The 23,428-nt window shown below is 41.0% G+C and overlaps 1 protein-coding gene and 1 pseudogene across 1 annotated transcript; both read left to right on the top strand.

The window, feature by feature from the left end:
- Window positions 1-682: 682 nt before the first annotated feature.
- LOC117150192 (stellate orphon protein at 12D-like) lies at window positions 683-1,096 on the top strand (the record flags this gene model as incomplete). The annotated part of the gene is made up of 1 exon (XM_033316974.1): window positions 683-1,096. A coding segment is annotated over one exon (414 nt), but the record flags the coding sequence as incomplete, so codon positions are not given.
- Window positions 1,097-5,223: 4,127 nt separating this feature from the next.
- Window positions 5,224-6,770, top strand: LOC117150185 (annotated as a pseudogene).
- The last annotated feature ends 16,658 nt before the right edge of the window (window positions 6,771-23,428 follow it).

Here is a 23,428-nt window from a genome sequence, read left to right as displayed (position 1 = left end):
TAGACCGGGCGGACGCCACTTGCCCGGACTCTCCGTCATCGACTGGGATAGTTATTACACGGGTCCCCAGCCTGGCAGACTTTCGACACGGGTCGAATGACACCTTAGTCCGGCCCGGAGGTGTGGAAATTTTTGAGAGTTACCAGCCCAACTACGATTAGCTAGCACTCTTAGCAGAGACATGACCTAACTAATTTGATTGATAATGATTTTTGAATGATATAATAAAAACCATTTTCTGTAAAAAAATAATCGGTATTTTGATCAGAATTTTTTGAAATGATAAAAATTCAGAATGTTATGTATAGTTGATGAAAGATCTAATATTTTTTCATTACTAGACTAAGAAAAATTTGAAAAAATATTAATAAATAAATTGTATTTTATTTAATATAACTGAGTTATAAGTTTATTAATGAATTTAATGTTAAACATTTTCCCTTGGATAATATTTATAAAATAATATAAAAACGCTGTGCTTGCCGCTTTGACAAGTTTGAGATTTTTGTAAAGGCCATTCAGTACTCGGCCGATTAAGAGTTACGGCCCAACTGACACATAGATGTCATTATGGCATAGTCATTTCGCACTGTACTTTTTATTATTTTTCATACGAGTGAACTCGTCGAGCCCGTGAGTAACTAGATTTTTCCTATGGAAAAAATAGCAAATCACAGTAAAATCTTGTAGGCAGAACAACAGCAGCTGGATCAGTTGGTTCCTCGGGATCAAGGGCCACGAGTACCTCTGCCGCGTGCCCATCGACTACATTCAGGAGACGTTCAACCAGATGGGCCTGGAGTACTTCACCGAGACACTGCAAGTGATACTGAATCCGGGGTTCGACAGTTCCTTGGACTGGGTCTTCGGCGATGAGGAGAAGTGGTACGGCATGATCCACGCCCGATACATCATGTCTGAACGAGGGTTGGATAATATGCACCAAAAGTATGAGAGAGGGGACTTCGAAGTGTGTCCAAAGCTCTCCTGTAGGCAGAAAGCCCTGCCTGTGGGCCCCAGCGACGTGTGGGTCAAGTCCAACGTGAAGTTCTTCTGCCCTCACTGTAACGATACACATCCTCACCAAAGACACTAAAATAATAAGATGCGTAACGCCATACGATTTTTTGGCACCCGATTTTTTGGACGTGGCTCTAGAGGTGGCTCCAGGCTCTCTCGAGTTTTTGTTCGAGAGAGAAAGAGCGGAGAGCGCTACAGCAAACAGCTCTTTTCTTCGCATACAGTGACAGCAGACGACTGTATGTGTGCACACGTATGCTCATGCATTGTAAATTTTACAAAATATGCCCTTCACCTTAGAAGTTCGTTGACTTTAAATCTATATTATTTTTTTTATCAATTGGCACCATTTGAAAAATTCTTGTTTTGCATTGTCTTAACGTTATTATAATTTAAATAAATCTTAGAAATTGTAATAGCCGAATCTATGGCACTATGCAGCCACTTTTTTGGTGAAGCCCAAATTTGCTCTCTTTCCGCTCGCTTACGCTGGGAGCGTAAGAAATCTAAAAATTGAATTTGCTTGCTTGTGTGAGTAAAAACAAAAGGCGAGAACGCGTATGCTAGAAGACGATTTTCGGGCCGAAATCAATTCTGATCGAAGAAACGAATTTACATATTTGGAGTATTTCGTAGCAATATGATGAAATAAAATAATAATTAATTATTATCGAATTAGCTACCCTCTACATATTTATATTTATGTTGATAATTAATTATGTTTAATATATATTTACTACTTTTATTTGTGCACTTGATGCTCAACAATGAACTTTTTTATACACATTTGTTTTTTATTACCATATTTTTAAAAATATTTCAAAATCTTTAATGTGTATTTTACAAATATTAAAAAAAGATCAGAAGGTACCTTTAGTTTTCCGAAGTATTAAAAATTTAAGTAATAAAAATATATAAAATAAAAAAAAAAATTGAAAAAAGGTTTGTTGCAAAAGTCATATCTGGAGGCACGAAGTGCGGACACAAGCACTCAACAATCATTGCCTTATTAATTTTTCACACGCCGCACGCTGATTACTCTAATGACTATTATTCTACTATAAAGTCATTTTTAAAATTTATTTTGATTCGGCTATTACTATTTCTAATCTATATGTAATAATAACAACTTGAGACCCCAGCCGCCCCTGGACGTCCCCCGGTAAGTAATTCTCCGAATTTAGTCCTTGTTCTTTTCTACACAAAGCGCTTGCATTTGCAGTCTATTTGGCTTCCGGTTTTTACGAGACGGCCTTGATGAAGCTCGAATCGCCCGAGTCCTTGCCCAAGAATATCGGATCCTCGGTCAACAAGTCCCAATGAATGATCTGAATGTTTAACTCCACACGAGGGAGAGCAGAAATGTTTGTCCTATATATCAGTCAGCTTGTACTCACGCCAACAGACAAACCTAAGCATTTTCTATTGACGACGCGGACTGCGGCGCACGTTTTTCCTTCCCTTCACAAAAAGGTTATGCGTGCACCAAAGTTGACATGCCAGGCTGGCCAATGCTTGCTGCATACCGGCATCTCCGCAGCAACGACGTTACCAGCACCACTGAAAGCAGAAACAGGATTAATATAGACAATGCGCAGGAACAGTAAGCACAATTATTACAATAAGAAATAACACGCGAGTTTTCTGCTTCGTTTCCTCTTGGGAGAGGAGAGACCAGTTTCCCTAAATGCCATTGACACTGACAAACGCGAGTAACTGGCGGGAAAAATACTAGAATCCCAAAAATACTAACTTGAAAAATTCTAGTATTTTTGCCCGATAGTCAGCTGGCGGAGAAAAAAAATACTAGCTGATAAGCCCGCCAAGAAGGCTGGCGGGAAAATGCGATTGCTAGCATATCGATCATCCGCCGTGCCTTTGAGCTATCGAAGAAGCCCGCCTACGTGCCTAGCCCAAAGCTGCAAGTCAGTTGAGATTATAAAACCGACAGAGGCGCGCGCGCAACAGTAGCAAAAAGTGAAGCCAGAAGCAACAACAACTTATGGACGGCCAGAACGTGAACCAAAGTGGAGGATGGGCATCGGTGTTATCCATCTCATCGGACGATGGTAACAGCTCATCCTCGCCGCCATCAATAATAGTCTCATCGCTGGATACCACGTCATCGCTTAACTATACTCTAAAATTACCAAAACTATTTTTTCCTATTCCATAAGCTATTTCCTAAGTAACGTAATATTTAAATTTAAATTCCACACTCGAACCATGGCGCGCAAAACTGCCGCCAAGTAATAGAAAAATGACTTCCGCAAATTTAAATCATAAATTAATACTTGTAACTAAGGCGCGCATATCTGCCGCCAAGAAATCCGAAAATGTAATATGCCACAAATTGTCACTATATATTTTTAAGCAGAAATCGGAGGACATGGAACAGCGTCATTAGACGTTAAAAATATATAAAAAAAAAAAAAAAAAACAAAAGATTATGCTCGACATCTACTTCGACTTCGAAACTCCCAACTGGCGATCATCTGTCATCCTGCTGCACCAAGCTAAATCCACCCCAACCACTTGCGTCAACTTCTCTGGAGAGCATATTAGTGCGTACAAGGCGGTTTCTGGCGGCAAGCAACATTGACATAAACAAAATACGGACAATTAAAGACGCAACAAATAACATTTATAGACGACAAGGCCCCCCTCCACGCAATAATACCCTTCGTCAGCCGTAAGGCTCAGCAATCCTGAGCAGGTCAATCGGTGGAGCTCGCCAGGAGGCCGCCAGAAAGGCGATGCTAAATCCTTTTCGGCAAAACTTGAACAGGATGACCACGTTTCTCCTCCCATGACTCGGCCATTCAGAAGCGAGTGAATAAATGGCGCCGGAACACAAATAAGATCCAAAAAAAATAGGATCGCTTCAAAAGACAAAGCAAATCCACGACCTTTATCCAAGACAAGCAAGCCAGAGCAAAAACATCTGGAACACTACCAGGACATGCTCCGAAAAGAAAGGAGTGAAAAAAATGACCTGGAACACCACGCGAGTCGGCAATGACAGCCCTCCGACCACCAGCAGAAAGCCAAGAATCATTGACGAAAACACACCATCGCCAGGAAATTCCAACCCATATTTACAAAAAAGCTTCTCGACCCCACTACAAACCTAGCTAAGATAGTCGACAAGCTAAAAGAGTGACGGCCAAAATTGCTCTCTGTCCGCTCGCTTACGCTGAGAGCGTAAGAAATCTAAAAAAAAAATTTGCTTTGCTTGTGTGAGTAAAAACAATAGACGTACTTGTGCTGAAAGACGATTTTCGGGCCGAAATCAATTCTGATCGAAGAAACGAATTTACATATTTGGAGTTTTGGCAATATGATGAACAAAATTAAAATTAATAATTCACGCCCTGACTATTATAATTTTAAAGTTTTTTAAATTCGTATGTTAAGATCGCCGCTCGAATTAGCTACCCTTTACATATATATATAGTGAAATTTCCATAAGTCCCTAAGACTTAAGCACATGCCTACACAGCACACCCAAATACACCCTCCACTATTGCGGATGTACCTAATGGATTCCAGATAAGAATAATATGATCCTCACGACTGGGTTGAGTGGAAAATTCCCAACTCCAAATAAGTCACCCACAGGTAGACTAAACATCCGTCCCGTAATTTAAACATTCCTTGCCTAAGCCCTCACCCCATCGTCATGTTCCCACGTTCAAAGCTCGGACTCGCAATCCCGAAAACAAAAGTATTAGATTTCAATAAACTAAACTATAAGAATCTAAGAGCACTTGTATCCAAGATAAATCCAAAGACAATTAAAGTCAGCAACTCCAAAGCTCTTTCTCTTCACTTGATCAGATCCCTTAAGTCCAAAGTCCATATCAGAAAAGCTCGATACCGAGGCTTGAACGTCAATCAAATCAGACTAATTAGAGGAGTTCAGTTTGAGACCTAATTGTAATCGGTCGGTGTTCTACAACAAAAATAAAAAATTGTAATCATTCAGTGAAATAAAATTATATTTTTGTCACATATGAGTATTGGTATGCCTATGCTGTAGAATTTTATGTAAAACCTGGTAAAGCTGCCACATAGGTAGCAGTAACAATTAACAAAATTTACAAAAAAAAAAAAAACTTTATATTTGATAGGAGCTGCTAGAGTTTACAAAATATAAAACAGGCCTTGTAATAAACGTCAAGTTCATATTGTGTCATTGTCAGTAGAATATTTGGAGCGTCCAAATGCCAATATACTGATTCTAGCATCATACCATACCTTTCAGGCCTTTGTAATATAGAAGTAGCCCCGTGAAAACGCATTCAACTGCATTCGCTGTCGTATTTTAATTGAATTTAAGCGGAGAGCAGCTCTCGCGTTCGTCTAGTCGCGCTTGGTCAGTCGTGAGGTGACAGTGTTGCAACTATAATGGATTATGAGCCATCCGAAAAGATCATAGGTAATTTAATTTCACTAAGTGGTACTGCGCTACTCTTCCCAAACCGTTGAACTTTGTTCCTTTTCGAGAAGAGCAGCAGATTAATGCAATTTTTTTCGGCAGATCGCTACCATGTCATCCGTAAATTGGGCTGGGGCCACTTCTCTACTGTTTGGCTGTGCTGGGACTTGCAGGCAATGAGATATGTGGCAATTAAAATTCTCAAGTCGGCACCGCACTTTGCCGAGACGGACGAGATAAAGATACTCAAAACGGTGCGCGAGACCGATCCATCGAATCCACGCCGTCGCAAAACCGTCCAGATGCTGGACGACTTCAAGATCACCGGCGTTAATGACACCCATATTTGTATTGTGTTCGAGGTGCTTGGTGACAATCTCCTGAAACTCATACAGAAGTCCAACTTACGCGGTATTCCACTGGCCAACGTCACAGCTATTACCCGCCAGGAGCTGGAGGGTCTTGACTATCTTCACACGTGCTGCCAGATCAGCCACACGGACATAAAGCCCGAGAATGTCCTCCTGTGCGTGGACGAGCCTCATGTGCGCTCACGCTCCGTGGAGAATACATCTTCGGCTACGAATGGACCGCATTCGAATCCAACGCTGCCAACCATTCAAACGCGCCAATATCGATCACTAGAAGTTATTATCGGTGCGGGCTATAACACCTCGGCGGATATCTGGAGCACTGCATGCATAGTATTCGAACTGGCCACCGGTGACTATCTTTTTGAGCCACACTCCGGCGAATCGTACACCCGCAACGAGGACCATTTGGCCCACATCATCGAGCTGCTGGGTCCAATACCGCGGAACATTTTGTTAAACGGCACCTATGCGGCGAAGTCGTTTACCCGTTCCCGTTGCAAGAGCAACAGCACTAAAAGGTGGATCACCGGCAGTAACAGCAGACGGAGAAGTTGGCAGGGGCTATATAGAATCTTCGGCATCGGTGGCTACTTTGGCTTTCATCTCATCAATTGCTTCCACATCGGCTGCAGCAATTGCGGCACTGAAGGCCCGACCTTATTTGGTTGCACCCTTTGTAACCACAGCCTCAGCACCACCCACTCCACAACCCCACGCATCCATTTCGACAAACACGGCCCGCACATCGCCAGCTACACCTACACGTTGTCGCATCGCTCCCAAAAACGATTTGCACTTGGTTGAGGACTTGGGTGTGGCACTTGCTCAAATAGAGGACCCGCAGACACCCACCAAGAACAAATCGCATCGCTTTTTCTGGCGCAAGGCACTGCGACGTGTCTTTCAGCGTCGTAAGTGACGGCGTCGCCGGCAGTCGCTGGCATCGTCCCGCCCGTCGCTGTCGTCGTCGCAACCTGGATGAGACGCATCTGCGCCTGCTGTGCCTACGGCCAGATCCACTGCGTGCAGCCCGCGTGGCCCTGCTCAGCTGCATCCGCTGGCGAGCCCTGGCAACATAGGCAACAACAACTTTTACTTCAGCAACCACTAAAGCATCAGCAGCCAGCCAGCCAACCAGCAGTCGCTAATCTCCGTGATCCAGTTAACTCAATTACCATTCGATTTAGTTTTACACATGCCAGCGCTTAACTTATTTCCTGTGTTAGACCATCTTTGTTGCTACATATGAAATTATAATATTGTATTACCGCCTACACGAACACGTCCCCACGAATCCTGTACATAGGCTCGACAGTTCTCGATACCATTATTCATTTTAATTAAAGCGACGCATAAGAGTGCGATGGTAGAGCATGAGCAATTGCCGCATACAAACCATATATGTGTTAGTGTACATTTATCCGAGATGCGAATCGGCAAATCTACATTTATAAGCGTACGTAGTTAAATGAAATGGAGTCGATCTATCGATGGGTGTCTCACACGCGTCATCGTCGATTCGATGGAATAGGGCAGTAGGGCAACGCGTCTGGATTTTTAAAAGCATATGTATATGTACATGGATGCAGAAACTTGAGCTGAACATAACAATAATGATAACGTAGTTAATTAGTTTATCATCGGCTTAGGGATCGACATGAACAATTTGAAATGGCATTAGTAACTCTTAAAAACGTAAACTGAAATAGAAAAGCGAATGCTTTTCTATAACGTAACAACCTCAAGTGAAAGTATCCTGAAATATTTGAAATGGCATTAGTAACTCTTAAAAACGTAACCTGAAATAGAAAAGCGAATGCTTTTCTATAACGTAACAACCACAAGTGAAAGTATCCTTAACCCCTAATCGGAACTAATAAGCGTATAAATATAATTAAAGCATCCGCCACAAAAAAATCGTATTTTTCAACATTAAATAGTAGCGCAAGCTCAAAATAATTGCAGCTTTATCAAATAAATAAATGTTCAAGACACAGGCACACCAAATTTGGCACTTTATCAAGACTAGAGCCACACAAAATTTATGCGTTCGGACACGACAACTTTCGGCTTTAAGATCTTTTAACTACACCACTTTCAACTCGCTTTGTTCTACTTCGACTCTCTCTATGCTTGTCCTATTTTCTTATATCTACTTGCACTCACGACTCTACCCTTTGCGATGATTTTCGATCATCGCCTATCGATAACTATTGTTACATTCGGCCATCCTGATCACTGTCGTCTGACCCAGACGACCATAGATCTTCCTTTGTAGACGCGTACTTCCATAGCTTCATATTTTCTACACATGTACGACCTTCCATCTGAGCTGCTTTCCGTACATCGTATCGGTCGTTTTTTTTTTACCTTAGTTACTTCATATGGCCCGAGAAAACTGCTAACTAGTTTTTTGCCAGTCACAAACTGATTTCCTTTAATAGCCACCAGGTCTCCTTCTTTATATGTACGCTCGCCCTTGCGTTTGCGATCATAGCCGTCTTTATACTTATGCTGTGCCTGCTGAATATGTGTTTTTACCTCCTTGCGTAATTCAGCTCTCTCAGTTCCTTTTCCGCGCTGCTGATACGTTCAGTGAGTTCGGCGACGCGAAGAGTTAAAGCGTAACGCTGCGTTTCAGCAGCACGTCGCGCCCTCTCTGAGCTGGCCAGATCTTCAGTCAGCTGTAATACTTCTGCCTCCAGGGCCTTGACCTTGCGCTCGGCCTCCTTGCTCAACGCCTGTAGTTCCTCCTTGGCGGCCTTTGCTTCCTCGGCGTCTCGCAGCGCGTCATTGACTTGCGCTTGCAGCTTTTTCACCACGACGACTCGACTGGCAAAGTTCGATGAAGATTTGCACACAATGCCATCCTGCAACCAGGCGTCAACTTGTTTTGTAATCGACTCGGATTCCATAGCTGAGTGACGGTTTTGTTGATGACGAAATGGTTTTGTACGCTCCTCTAGCGAGGAGGATCTTCATCGACACCGGGCATTCAGCGTTGTTTTCTGCTGGCTTGTACTCAGCTATCATTGACTCGATCATCGGCTTGTACTGTGGAGAAGCATCTATGTTACTACCAGTCTCAACAATATTGTACATACTTAGCTCTTTTGATTCAGCGCATTCCGGCCGCGCTGACGCATTTGTAAAGGGATATTTTGAAGATATATGACCGCTGCCTGCACATTTAAAACATTTTGTTTCTGCCTTGCAGTCTTTTCTCATGTGTTCATTAGAGCCGCAGTTGTAGCATTGGTTATATTTTTTCTGCCACCACTGTATTGCTTTGGCGGTTTTTCGATAACACACTTGCTCTCGTACAACTCACATTTTTCCAACAGTTGATTTGCTGCCGTACAATTCAAATTTGAACTCGCTTTTAATATCCAGCCCGTCAACTATATAAGCGATAATAGACTCAACATCGACTTGTCCAAGCGCTGCAATTTTTTTCATTGTTAGCATGTATTCGTGCATGCTTTCGTCGCTCTTCTTCTTCCTGTGCGTCAACTTTGTACATGTACATCGGCACATCGACGCGCGAGTTACCGAATCGCCTATACAGAGTATACACAATTCGGTACCACCCGCCAAGCCACCTAGGAGCAGTTCATCGCTCCACTAACTCCAACACTGTTGCAATGCTGACGCAGCAGTGGACAGGATGTCGATTGCGACAGTTCTGGTAAACAAAACTAGAACTGCCGCAGCAGCATTTCGGACAATGAAAACACAGCACATTCTTGTAAACATTTTAGCTTAAGTTTTTATTCGACTAATAAATTAGAGCTCAGTTCATTTTGAAACACAAACCAGAGCAGTAGCTTGTTTTCTTAATTAAACTACTTGGATTAAACAACTTGAATTAAACCACTTGGATTCAAATACATACAAGGACACACACACACTCACACACCAGCTGCAGGAGGCACTGTTAACTGGCGCATTCGAATTACGAACAAGATACAACCCAGGGGACACCTGCAACCAAGATGAGAATCATAATAAGTCTAATACTGTGAGTAGCTGTGTAGTGATGTGAAAGATGGTGTACAAAAAAAAAAAATCAAAATCAACGTATAAATAAATAAATATGATAATAAACTAAATAAATTAATCGAAATTTCAAAAAAAAAAAAGAGAAAAGAAGTTAAATAACAATAATTATTTAAATATTCAACGATGATATAAGCCACAGGAAAAAAAAATAATGCCAATAAACTTAGCGTCAGGCCATACGCCCGCATATCGCTGGCAGCTCGCTGCAACCGAGCAACAAGTTCGATGCGGCCCCTTTTTCGGCTTTCACAACGTGTTCGGTGTGACGTGCAAACAGTGTCGGGGCAAACGGCTGATACATAGCTAACAACATGGCTATGTGACAAACCGCTGGTTGTATCAATACGCTGGACGCGAATGGTTCGATGTTGAACAGGTCATTGAAGCAAGTCAAGCAGACGCTCGACACGCTGGACGCAAGACGAACTCGTTCGAATAGGTCACTGAGGCGTATGATACAACTATCACGGCGGTCCGACAGTTGTACCAACATAGTGCAACAAGCAAAAAAAGAATATAAATAAACAAATAAAAAAAAAAAATTATAAAATAGAAAAAAAATAAAATAAAAAAATAAAAAAAATATATATATATGTCGTGGCGAAAATAATGAGTATGCGTGTAGTCGCTGTTTACTTCTTCTCCATGTTCCCTTTGCTATTATGCGTGTTCCTATTTATTGTCAATGTGTGAGGATGAATAGATGAATTATCTATGAACGGGATTTTGCAAAAACGAGAGCGATAGAGCTGTTGCTGAACGTGGCCACTTGCGCTGCTTGGTTAGAAAGGGAAAACGATATAATGAAAAGGGAATGCCAAAAACTGAGAAGAGACAAAGCAGGCTGCACGAAACTGGAGTGAGGGCATTAATCGTGGAGAAGCCAAAGCAGACGCAAGTGGACTCGTTGACTGCGCACACCTGCATAAAATTATATAGTGAAAAGAGATATGAGCGACGCTGATATGGACGGACGGCGAGGCCCCTGATATTCATAACCCGACATCAGAAGTGGGATCTGTGCCACACCCTGCATTTTCTGACGATTAGTGGCGTGCAGTAGTCGAAATGCAAAATCGGAATTTGGCTGAACTTGTAAAAATCATGCAAGTGACGCCGGCACAGGCAGCAAAGTGGTGTTCAACAACCGATATAATTCTAACTGAGCACCCCCTTAAAGGAAGTAAATTGATCATGGCACTAAGCCGCCCGACTGCCGCCGAATGTTACGCGGTGTATGCGAGTCGGCTGGTGACGACGCTGATTACGAAGTGGCGGAATATGGAAATAGAAGAAATTGCCGTTACAACTGTTCTTGCGCATATGGCAAACATTGACAGTCGTTTGCAGCGAGTCCTCTTCACATCCAATGTGCGTACCAGAAGTAAGCTAAAGGCGGAGTTAAAAGCGTTTACGTTCGACAAGAAGCGACATGCTCGAGATGACAACCTTGGACCTGACCAGAAGAACCGTAAGGCATCGCCAGTTGTATGCCACTTCTGTTCAAAGCCGGGACATCGAATTGCTGAATGCCGAAGTAAAATGCGACAAGATAGAAAGGCGAAACCGCAGCGTGAAAAATCAAATGTTACGTGCTATCGGTGCGGCCAACCGGGACATTTCTCCAACCAGTGCCCGAAAAACGGAAGTGCAGCCAAACAAGATGTGATTCAACAGAAGACTGTTAACCAATGTTGTGTGACTGAGCCAAAGGAAAGCTTGCATCAACGAGGTGAGATCTATCCAATTTGTTTCGATTCCGGTGCAGAGTGCTCCCTTATTAAAGACGACATTAGCAGTAAGTTATCTGGTAAACGTATAAACAATACTGTAATGATAAAAGGCATTGGTGGTGGCAGTGTGTGCAGTACATTGCAAATCTTGAGTGAAGTCACTATAAACGAAAATATTATGGAAATATTATTTCATGTAGTCCCGAACGAGCAAATGAGGAATGATATTCTGATAGGGCGAGAAATACTTAAACAAGGCTTTTATGTAATTTTGGCATCCGATAATTATAAAGTTGTAAAATCAAAAACTGTTTTGAATGTTCTTACAAAGGCTGGTTTTACCTTTAACCTTGCTAAATGCAGTTTTCTCAAAACAACGGTTAAGTATTTGGGCTATGAAGTGCGAGCGGGAGAAATTCGTCCGAATGTGCGAAAGATAGCTTCATTAAGCTCCTTGCCTCCTCCTCAAACTGTCTCCGGCGTTAGACAATTCATTGGCTTGGCCTCTTACTTTCGCAAATTCGTGCCTGGATTCTCCCAACTTATGAAACCATTGTATTCACTTTCGTCTGGTAGCGGCAAGATTACATGGAGCGCTTAGCTGGAAGAGATCAGACTTAAAGTTGTGACGATCCTCACAAATGAGCCTGTTCTGGTAATCTTCGACCCGCAATATCCTATTGAGTTGCACACTGATGCAAGTGCCTGTGGATATGGAGCGATACTTTTGCACCGTATAGAAAGTAAGCCCCATGTAATCGAATACTTCAGCAAAACAACTACCTCTGTTGAATCTAGATATCACTCCTACGAGCTGGAAACCTTGGCAGTGGTAAAAGCCGTTAAACATTTTCGCCATTACCTAATTGGCCGTGAGTTCGTTGTCTATACAGACTGCAATTCATTAAAAGCTTCTCGCTCAAAAATAGATTTAACCCCCAGAGTTCACCGCTGGTGGGCCTACTTACAATCGTTTAATTTCGAAATTCAGTAAGCGTATGGCTCATGTGGATTTCCTATCAAGAAATCCTTTATCACCCGAACATATTTTGTCAATAAACAAGATTCCCGAAAAACGAGTAAATCTGTCTGAAATTTCAAGTACTTGGCTTCTTGCTGAGCAACGGTTAGACCTTGAGATAATAGAAATTGTTAACAAATTGGAGTCAGATGAATTGGCCGAAAACTTGGCCAAAACGTATGATTTGCGAAAAGGTGTATTATATCGCAAGGTCCTAAGACGAGGTAGAACAAGTTATTTACCAGTTGTACCCAGAGCTTTCAAATGGTCAGTAATTAACCAGGTACACGAGTCGATAATGCATTTAGGGTGGCAAAAGACACTTGATAAAGTGTACCAGTATTATTGGTTCGCTAAAATGAACAAGTATGTTCGAAAATTTGTTTCAAACTGCATAACCTGTAGATCAGTGAAATCATCTTCCGGGAAGGTTCAGGCGGAACTTCATTCCATTCCGAAGACAAGTGTAACGTGGCACACCATCCACATAGATATAACGGGGAAATTAAGTGGCAAGAGCGATTTGAAGGAGTATGTCATTGTTCAGATCGATGCCTATACAAAGTTTTATCTGTATCTGTTTATCTGTATCACACCTTAAAGATAGATGCCGAAAGCTGTGTTAATGCTATGAAATCTTCCATATCCTTATTTGGAGTACCAGATCGCATCATCGCCGACCAGTTCAGATGTTTTACTAGCTCTAAGTTTTCAGAGTTTTGCGTATCGCAGAAAGTTGAACTTCACTTGATTGCTACGGTAATGAGCCGTGCAAATGGGCAAGTGGAACGGGTGATGGAAACACTGAAAAATTTGTTGTCAGTGGTAGAATCAAGTCAACGATCGTGGCAGGACGCACTTGGCGAAGTCCAACTTGCACTGAATTGTACAATTTCTCGTGCCACTGAGGCAAGTCCGTTAGAAATGTTAATTGGTAAACAGGCTCGACCCCTTGGATTAGTTCCCCCATGTGAGACCGAATGTGAAATAGATTTGGCAACTGTTAGAGCTCATGCGACAGAAAATATGAATTCCTTAGCGTCTTACGACAAATCCCGATTTGATAGCAGTAGGGCAGCCGTTGACAAACACCACGTAGGTGACTATGTGCTATTGAGGAATGAAGAAAGACACCAAACTAAGTTAGATCCGAAATTCAGAGGACCGTTTTTGGTAACTGAAGTATTAGAGGGTGACAGGTATACACTAAAGTCGTTGACGAGTAACTGATCGTTCAAGTATTGCCATGAAGATATACGTAAAATGCCGGATGCAGAAATCCCGAATGAGTTAAACGAGAATATAGAGCAATAGCTGAAATATAGAAACAGTTGAATGAAAAGAAAAGCCCGCCAATGAGTTCTTTTGTGAACGAGAGATATCCGTCTAGGTGAGACGATGAATTGTGAGTTATCCGTCTAGGTGAGACGATGAATTGTGAGTTATCATATTCGTCTAGGTGAGACGATGAATTGTGAGTTATCCGTCTAGGTGAGACGATGAATTGTGAGTTATCCGTCTAGGTGAGACGATGAATTGTGAGTTATCCGTCCAGGAGAGACGATGAGTTTGGATTGAATTAATAATCAAGTGTGTGTGAACTGGCGGAAGATCGATATATAGAAATCGATAAATGATAATGTTAAGATAAGTTGTAAGCTGATGTATTACTGATCAATGGAACTGAATATGAAAGTGGAGTGAGTTATCCCAGCAACAATGAAATAAAAGCTGTTTTGTTTCTTCACAGAATTAAGATTTGGGAAGTACACCTAATAAAGTCAAACTAATGAAATTAAATGTTATTGAATAGTGATGAAAGTATGTGATCTTGATATCTTGGTATCTCGGTATCAAAAGCTTACACGAGGACGTGTAAATGTCAGAATGGCCGTGTCGTGGCGAAAATAATGAGTATGCGTGTAGTCGCTGTTTACTTCTTCTCCGTGTTCCCTTTGCTATTATGCGTGTTCCTATTTATTGTCAATGTGTGAGGATGAATAGATGAATTATCTATGAACGGGATTTGCGCTGCTTGGTTAGAAAGGGAAAACGATATAATGAAAAGGGAATGCCAAAAATTGAGAAGAGACAAAGCAGGCTGCACGAAACTGGAGTGAGGGCATTAATCGTGGAGAAGCCAAAGCAGACGCAAGTGGACTCGTTGACTGCGCACAGCTGCATAAAATTATATAGTGAAAAGAGATATGAGCGACGCTGATATGGACGGACGGACGGACGGCGAGGCCCCTGATATTCATAACCCGACATATATTTATACTGATACATAGCCAACAACATGGCTATGTGACAAACCGCTGGTTGTAACGATACGCTGGACGCGAACGGTTCGATGTTGAACAGGTCACTGAAGCAAGTCAAGCAGACACTCGACACGCTGGACGCAACACGATACATGACATGATACAACTATCACGGCGGTCCGACAGTTATACCAACATAGTGCAAAAAAAAATATATATATATATATGTCGGACCACAATTATTATTCTCCATTTCGCGCAGCGAGTTTCGAACGCACCGAAGTTCTACACACAATTAATTTGTGTCACTCACTTCTTCTCTGTGCTAACCTTCGAACCACACTCGGCGACAGCGACCACACGCTGCCGCCGCGCTGTAACAGGAGATGCCAAAGCTACAAAAATACAGCCGACCAATAGCAACGCAGTATGCAATATTGTAATATGATGAAATACCAATGATTTCCCCGAAATGATGAAATTACTGTACTTCTGGAATATTCTAACACATAATACAATATGCTGACATACCATTGATTTCCCCGAGCTGATGGAATTATTATTCTTGTGAAATATTCTAGCACATCCACCAGCTTACAAAAGTATGCGCCGACACGGCCATCCTGACCTTTACACGTCCTCGTGAAATATTACCAAAATGATTCGTTCTCTACAATTTTATTGCAAAACTATTTTTACATCATTTTAAAATAAATATTAGCCAATTGACAAATCAAATATCCAAATTTAAATTTCCGATAAAAATTTCTTTTCTTTAACATAATTCATTTTCTTCTTATTCATATGTAATGCGCAACACGCCATGATCAAGACATTTGCCTTGCACTTGTGCTTACATTATACTTAAAAATTTCATTATTAGCCCTTCAGGCATCCATACTGTCTCTTTCAACAGCTTCAATAATTTCGCTACTGTCTCTTTCAACAGCTTCAACAATTTCGCTACTGTCTCTTTCAACAGCTTCAACAAATTCGCTACTGTCTCTTTCAACAGCTTCAACAATTTCGCTACTGTCTCTTTCAACAGCCAGAGCCAGGCATTTCTTCTTGCTGAGTTTTTTTTCGTTTATTAAACGTAAATGCTTTAAGCTCAGTTTGTAATTCACTTCTTGTGCGCACATTTGAAGTAAATGTTAATCGTTGCAGCCTGCTATCTACATGAGCCAACTTAGCAAGCGTCACAGAAACAGCTATTTCCTCCACATCCATCTCACGCCACTTCGTAATAAGCGACGTCATCATGCGACTAGCATAATTGGAGAGACATTCGTCGTCAGTTGGACAGCCTGCTAGCATTGCTAAAAACATAGCCGCTGGAGTTTCCACACTAGCAAAACGTTGCGCGAAAAGTTCCTTAAACTCGGCCCAAGTTATTTCCGGATAGCATATTTGAGCAAACCACTGCGACGCGCTTCCTTCCATCGCTGCACTTAAGGCCATAACTAACGCGCTGCCTTTTATAGTTGATTCAGCCAAAATAATATTTGCCGTAGAGCACCACGCCGTTGCGTCTGCGTCATCAAGGTCCGCGTTGAATTTAGGTAACACCACAATATTTTTGTTTGTTGTTTCGGATGCCGTTGTTTGTATTGCTTTAACAAGTTCGATCAAGTTTTTATTTTGTATTTCCATTAAAACGCGCCACGGCCCATCTATAGTGTTAGGCAGCGAGCCAGATCCCACTTCTGATGTCGGAGCACAATTATTATTCTCCATTTCGCGCAGCGAGTTTCGAACGCACCGAAGTTCTACACACAATTAATTTGTGTCACTCACTTCTTCTCTGTGCTAACCTTCGAACCACACTCGGCGACAGCGACCACACGCTGCCGCCGCGCTGTAACAGGAGATGCCAAAGCTACAAAAATACAGCCGACCAATAGCAACGCAGTATGCAATATTGTAATATGATGAAATACCAATGATTTCCCCGAAATGATGAAATTACTGTACTTCTGGAATATTCTAACACATAATACAATATGCTGACATACCATTGTTTTCCCCGAGCTGATGGAATTATTATTCTTGTGAAATATTCTAGCACATCCACCAGCTTACAAAAGTATGCGCCGACATATACCTATACCCTTTTGTACTACCGCTGAATCAAAGCTATCTATATTGCACAAGAGATATAAGAAAGAATAACATATCACTACATTACAGATATTAAACACTCTCACAACTAAGGAAGAAGTCTACTACACAAAATAACATAAGCAACCTACAATTAATCTATTACACAAATAATATAAGCAATCTAGAATTGATTATTACACAAATAACAACTACACTACACTACACGAAATAATACAAGCAACCTACAATTAATCTATTACACAAATAATATAAGCCATCTAGAATTATATTATTACACAAATAAAAACTACACTACTTTTCACTATACCTTGACAACGTTCAATATAGAGAGAATAACGATAAAGTAAATAGACCGAATCACCAATCAAACTCACAGTTTAGAGATAGAAAGACAAATTATTAGATGTCGACTATTGGGAAAGTCAAAAAGCTTATCCCAAACACCAGGAGCAAGATCAGGGCTAGCACTAGCTTAACGGACGTTAGGGAAGAACCCGAACAACAACAACTCCGGGCCGTGTTTAGGTTGCCTTCAACATCGTCGATGAATTCGTCAGCAAGCTCTCCGCCACTTAATCAAGCGGCTATACCAAGCAACATCGACTTGGTTTCGTCCCTTAAGATTCCGGACGTAATCCGTCACCTACCGCCTTATGACGGTAACCCCAAAAAACTTAGCGACTTCATTAATAACGTAGAAGAAATTCTCCTATTAATCGGAGGAACACGACAAGATAGCGAAGATCGACCTGGGAAACGCAAGACTGGTACAATCTTACAAACACTTACTACACAAAATCAATACAAATGACCTCCTCGAAAACACAGAAAATTTCGAAACGACAGTAAACGACTTAAGACATATAGAATTTTCTGAAGAAATAATTGACGTTTTAAAAGAAAAGGTAGACCAGCTAAAAATCAATATTAAAGCATTAGTACCTGTTCAAGTAACGGGGTTTGGACTGTCACCCGCTCTCCGCTCCCTCTTACGCTCTCCACTCCCTCTTACGCTCTCCCGCTCTTCACCACAGAGTCTCCGAGGAGTCTCCGCTGCGCTTGGGAGAACCCAACTCATTAGAATAAGCTTTAGTGGAAAAAACTAACCACGAGCAATAAATATACGCGCATTTACAAAAGTCAAGTGTTCGCTTTTCTCCGAGTGTTCTATTTTCAGCAAACTAGGAATTTTCCAGGACCAGCAACCCCCAGCATCCCAACATTTTGGTCCTTCGAGCCGGATATCCTGGATTTTTCAAGTTTGTCCACCAGCGACCAACTTATAAGATAAGTACGAAATCTCCATTCCTTTTAATTGCCGGTCTGCAGCAAAAGGTTCGAAAATCCAATTTCGTTCAATTTGCTGTAAGATTTATTGTCAAATCTAACTGATTTCTCCGACAAAAGGCAATTAAAGAAAAGTACTTATCCATTCTCACGTGCGCCGCCATATTACCCACCGTTCTAAATTTCTAAGTCCCATTTTCCGAATATATTTAAATATTTGTCGGCGCATACTTTTGTAAGCTGGTGGATGTGCTAGAATATTTCACAAGAATAATAATTCCATCAGCTCGGGGAAATCATTGGTATGTCAGCATATTGTATTATGTGTTAGAATATTCCAGAAGTACAGTAATTTCATCATTTCGGGGAAATCATTGGTATTTCATCATATTACAATATTGCATACTGCGTTGCTATTGGTCGGCTGTATTTTTGTAGCTTTGGCATCTCCCGTTACAGCGCGGCGGCAGCGTGTGGTCGCTGTCGCCGAGTGTGGTTCGAAGGTTAGCACGGAGAAGAAGTGAGTGACACGAATTAATTGTGTGTAGAATTTCGGTGCGTTCGAAACTCGCTGCGCGAAATGGAGAATAATAATTGTGCTCCGACATCAGAAGTGGGATCTGGCTCGCTGCCTAACACTATAGATGGGCCGTGGCGCGTTTTAATGGAAATACAAAATAAAAACTTGATCGAACTTGTTAAAGCAATACAAACAACGGCATCCGAAACAACAAACAAAAATATTGTGGAGTTACCTAAATTCAACGCGGACCTTGATGGCGCAGACGCAACGGCGTGGTGCTCTACGGCAAATATTATTTTGGCTGAATCAACTATAAAAGGCAGCGCGTTAGTTATGGCCTTAAGTGCAGCGATGGAAGGAAGCGCGTCGCAGTGGTTTGCTCAAATATGCTATCCGGAAATAACTTGGCCCGAGTTTAAGGAACTATTAGTGCAACGTTTTGTTAGTGTGGAAACTCCAGCGGCTATGTTTTTAGCAATGCTAGCAGGCTGTCCAACTGACGGCGAATGTCTCTCCAATTATGCTAGTCGCATGATGACGTCGCTTATTACGAAGTGGCGTGAGATGGATGTGGAGGAAATAGCTGTTTCTGTGACGCTTGCTAAGTTGGCTCATGTAGATAGCACGCTGCAACGATTAACATTTACTTCAAATGTGCACACAAGAAGTGAATTACAAACTGAGCTTAAAGCATTTACGTTTAATAAACGAAAGAAAACTCCGCAAGCCATTTCTGTGGAAAACTCGGTCACAAGATGATCGAATGTAGAGCTAAACAGCAGCAGCAATTTTCGTCTAATGCCAAGGACAGCAACGACAGGAACCCTTTTGGTCACCGTCAAAAATCGGATGTGACTTGTTTTAATTGTGGCGAGCGCGGTCATATTTCAACACACTGCAGCAAGCCCAAAAAGGACAAAGGAACGCATCAGGTGAAAAGGTTGGAGCTATGCGAGGTTGTCGAACCCAAGGGAGAGATGATTCATCAAGGCGAGACATTTTCGACAACGTTTGACTCTGGAGCGGAATGTTCTTTAATTAAACAAAAGCTAAGTAGCAAATTAGTTGGTAAAAGAATTAACAATGTAGTGATGTTGAAAGGTATTGGCAATGGTAGTATTTGTAGTACATTGCAGATACTTAGTAACGTAATAATTAACAATCATTGTATTGAAATATTGTTTCATGTCTTGAATGACATATATTTGAAAAATGACATAATTATTGGTCGTGAAGTATTGTTTCCAGAATTTAATGTTATAATATCACCTGGTAAATTTGAAATTGTCAGAGCAAAAACTGTAAACTATTGTTCTAATGATGAGAAATTTTCTGAGTTAAATACTGATCTTGTTGGTGAAGACAGAGATAAACTAAAAAACTTAGTGGAAAAATACTCAAAATCTTTTATTGCCGGAATTCCATTGACCAGAGTTAGCTCGGGAGAAATGAAAATTAAATTAGTTGACCCAAAAAGAACTGTTCAAAGACGACCATATAGACTTAGTCCAAATGAAAGGGAATTGGTGCGAGACAAAATTAATGAATTATTAGAGTGTAACATTATAAAACCAAGCTGTTCACCTTTTGCAAGTCCCATAATGTTAGTCAACAAAAAGGACGGCTCTCATCGTTTGTGTGTTGATTATAGAGAATTAAATTCTAATACGGTATCAGACAGATACCCCTTGCCCCTTATATCAGACCAAATAGCGAGACTTCATGGAGCGAAATATTTTTCATGTCTGGACATGGCAAGTGGATATTATCAAATTCCATTACACCCAGATTCAGTAGAGTGTACAGCTTTTGTCACCCCAGATGGACAATATGAATTCTTGGCAATGCCGTTTGGGCTCAGAAATGCTCCATCTGTTTTCCAGCGTACAGTGATGCAAGCTCTCGGAGACCTTGCAAATAAATTTGTAGTCGTTTATATGGACGATGTAATGGTGGCTGCTTCAACGAAAAGTGAAGCTTTAGAAAGGTTGCAGATTACTCTTGATTGTCTCACAAAAGCTGGATTTTCATTCAATATAAACAAATGTTCTTTTTTAAAGTCAAAGGTTCAATATTTGGGATACGAAGTGAGTGCAGGTGAAATCCGGCCAAATTCGCTTAAAATTGCAGCGTTAACTGCTTTACCACCTCCTCAGTCGGTCCCTGCTTTGCGACAATTTATCGGATTAGCGTCTTACTTTCGACAATTTATGCAAGGATTTTCTTGTTTTATGAAGCCGTTATATCTTTTGACTTCAGAAAGGAATGAATTTATTTGGAAGCCAGAGCATGAAGAAATAAGACAAAAGGTTATTTCTATTCTTACCCAGAAGCCTGTTTTAGTAATTTTTGATCCGCAGCATCCCATCGAGTTGCATACAGATGCAAGTTCTCGTGGATACGGTGCCATCTTATTACACAAAATTAACAACAAGTCTCATGTCGTTGAATATTTTAGTAAGGCAGCTTTTCCGGCTGAGTCACGTTACCACTCATATGAACTGGAGACTCTTGCTGTTGTTTTAGCAATGAAACATTTTCGCCATTATTTACTGGGTAGAAACTTTGTTGTCTTTACTGACTGTAACTCTCTTAAGGCCTCAAGGACAAAACAAGACCTATCTCCTAGAGTACAGAGATGGTGGTCTTATTTACAATCATTTACATTTGATTTACAATATAGGGAGGGCAAACGAATGGCGCATGTTGACTTCTTTTCAAGAAATGTGCCTTCAGCTGATTTGAGTATTACAACTCCCAAAGTTCTTGAAAAACGAATTAATTTGGCTGAAATATCAAGTAATTGGCTTTTGGCTGAACAGCGTCAAGATTTCGAAATAGTAAATATTGTAAATAAATTGAAAGACAATTCCCTGGCTGAGGACGTTGCAAAAACTTATGAGTTAAGAGGAGGAATATTATATCGAAAAATTCAGCGAAATGGTAGAACTCGATCGTTATCAATTGTTCCCAAGGTATTTAGATGGTCTGTTATAAACCAAATTCATGAGTCAATCATGCACTTGGGATGGGAGAAGACGTTAGACAAGGCCTATGACTATTACTGGTTCGATAACATGTCTAAATATATTCGAAAATTCGTTGAAAACTGCATTATGTGTAAAATGTCAAAGACCAACTCGGGCAAAATTCAAGCTAGCCTTCATCCAATACCAAAAGTAAATATCCCTTGGCACACTGTTCACATCGACATAACTGGAAAGTTAAGCGGCAAGTCTGATCAGAAAGAGTATATCATCGTTCAAGTGGATGCCTTTACTAAATTTGTTTATTTAACTCACACGCATAAAATTGACGCAGAGAATTGCGTAAGTGCAGTGACGTCGGCTATATCTCTGTTTGGAGTACCAAATCGCATTATTGCAGATCAGGGTAGGTGTTTTGCCAGCAGTAGATTTAGTGATTTCTGTGAGCAACAGAAAATAAATTTGCACTTGATTGCGACTGGTGCAAGTAGAGCAAATGGTCAAGTAGAACGCATTATGAGCACCTTAAAAAACTTACTAACCGCAGTCGAGACTCTCTTGGCAAGACGCATTAGGTGAGGTTCAGTTAGCATTAAACTGTACGGTTAGTCGAGTGACAAAGGCAAGCCCTTTAGAATTGTTTATTGGCAAAATTGCTCGGCCGTTGGGGTTGGTTCCACCTTGCGATGAGGTAGATGAGGTTGATCTAGAAGAAGTAAGAGCACGTGCAGTTCAGAGTATTTCAGCTGCAGCAGCATATAACAAGGCGCAATTTGATAAAAACAAAGCTAAAGTTGATAGATGTCAAGTCGGAGATTTTGTATTGTTAAAGAATGAAGAGAGGCATCAAACAAAATTAAGCCCGAAGTTCAGAGGGCCTTTTCAAATGACTGAATTGTTAGACGGAGACAGGTATATTCTCAGGTCACTGACAAATAATAGAAAATATAAATATGCTCACGATGACATAAGGAAAATGCCAAATTGGCAAGTACCAGCAGAATTTGAAAATTGTAATGAAGCTGTTGAAAGAGACAGTAGCGAAATTGTTGAAGCTGTTGAAAGAGACAGTAGCGAAATTGTTGAAGCTGTTGAAAGAGACAGTAGCGAAATTGTTGAAGCTGTTGAAAGAGACAGTAGCGAAATTGTTGAAGCTGTTGAAAGAGACAGTAGCGAAATTGTTGAAGCTGTTGAAAGAGACAGTAGCGAATTTGTTGAAGCTGTTGAATGAGACAGTAGCGAAATTGTTGAAGCTGTTGAAAGAGACAGTAGCGAAATTATTGAAGCTGTTGAAAGAGACAGTATGGATGCCTGAAGGGCTAATAATGAAATTTTTAAGTATAATGTAAGCACAAGTGCAAGGCAAATGTCTTGATCATGGCGTGTTGCGCATTACATATGAATAAGAAGAAAATGAATTATGTTAAAGAAAAGAAATTTTTATCGGAAATTTAAATTTGGATATTTGATTTGTCAATTGGCTAATATTTATTTTAAAATGATGTAAAAATAGTTTTGCAATAAAATTGTAGAGAACGAATCATTTTGGTAATATTTCACGAGGACGTGTAAAGGTCAGGATGGCCGTGTCG

The sequence above is a fragment of the Drosophila mauritiana genome, unplaced genomic scaffold (genome assembly GCF_004382145.1).
Source record: "Drosophila mauritiana strain mau12 unplaced genomic scaffold, ASM438214v1 Y_41, whole genome shotgun sequence".
NCBI classification, from domain to species: Eukaryota; Metazoa; Arthropoda; class Insecta; order Diptera; family Drosophilidae; genus Drosophila; species Drosophila mauritiana.
The sequence above is the reverse complement of the archived record's forward strand: the minus strand, read 5'-3'. Positions and strand labels throughout refer to the sequence as shown.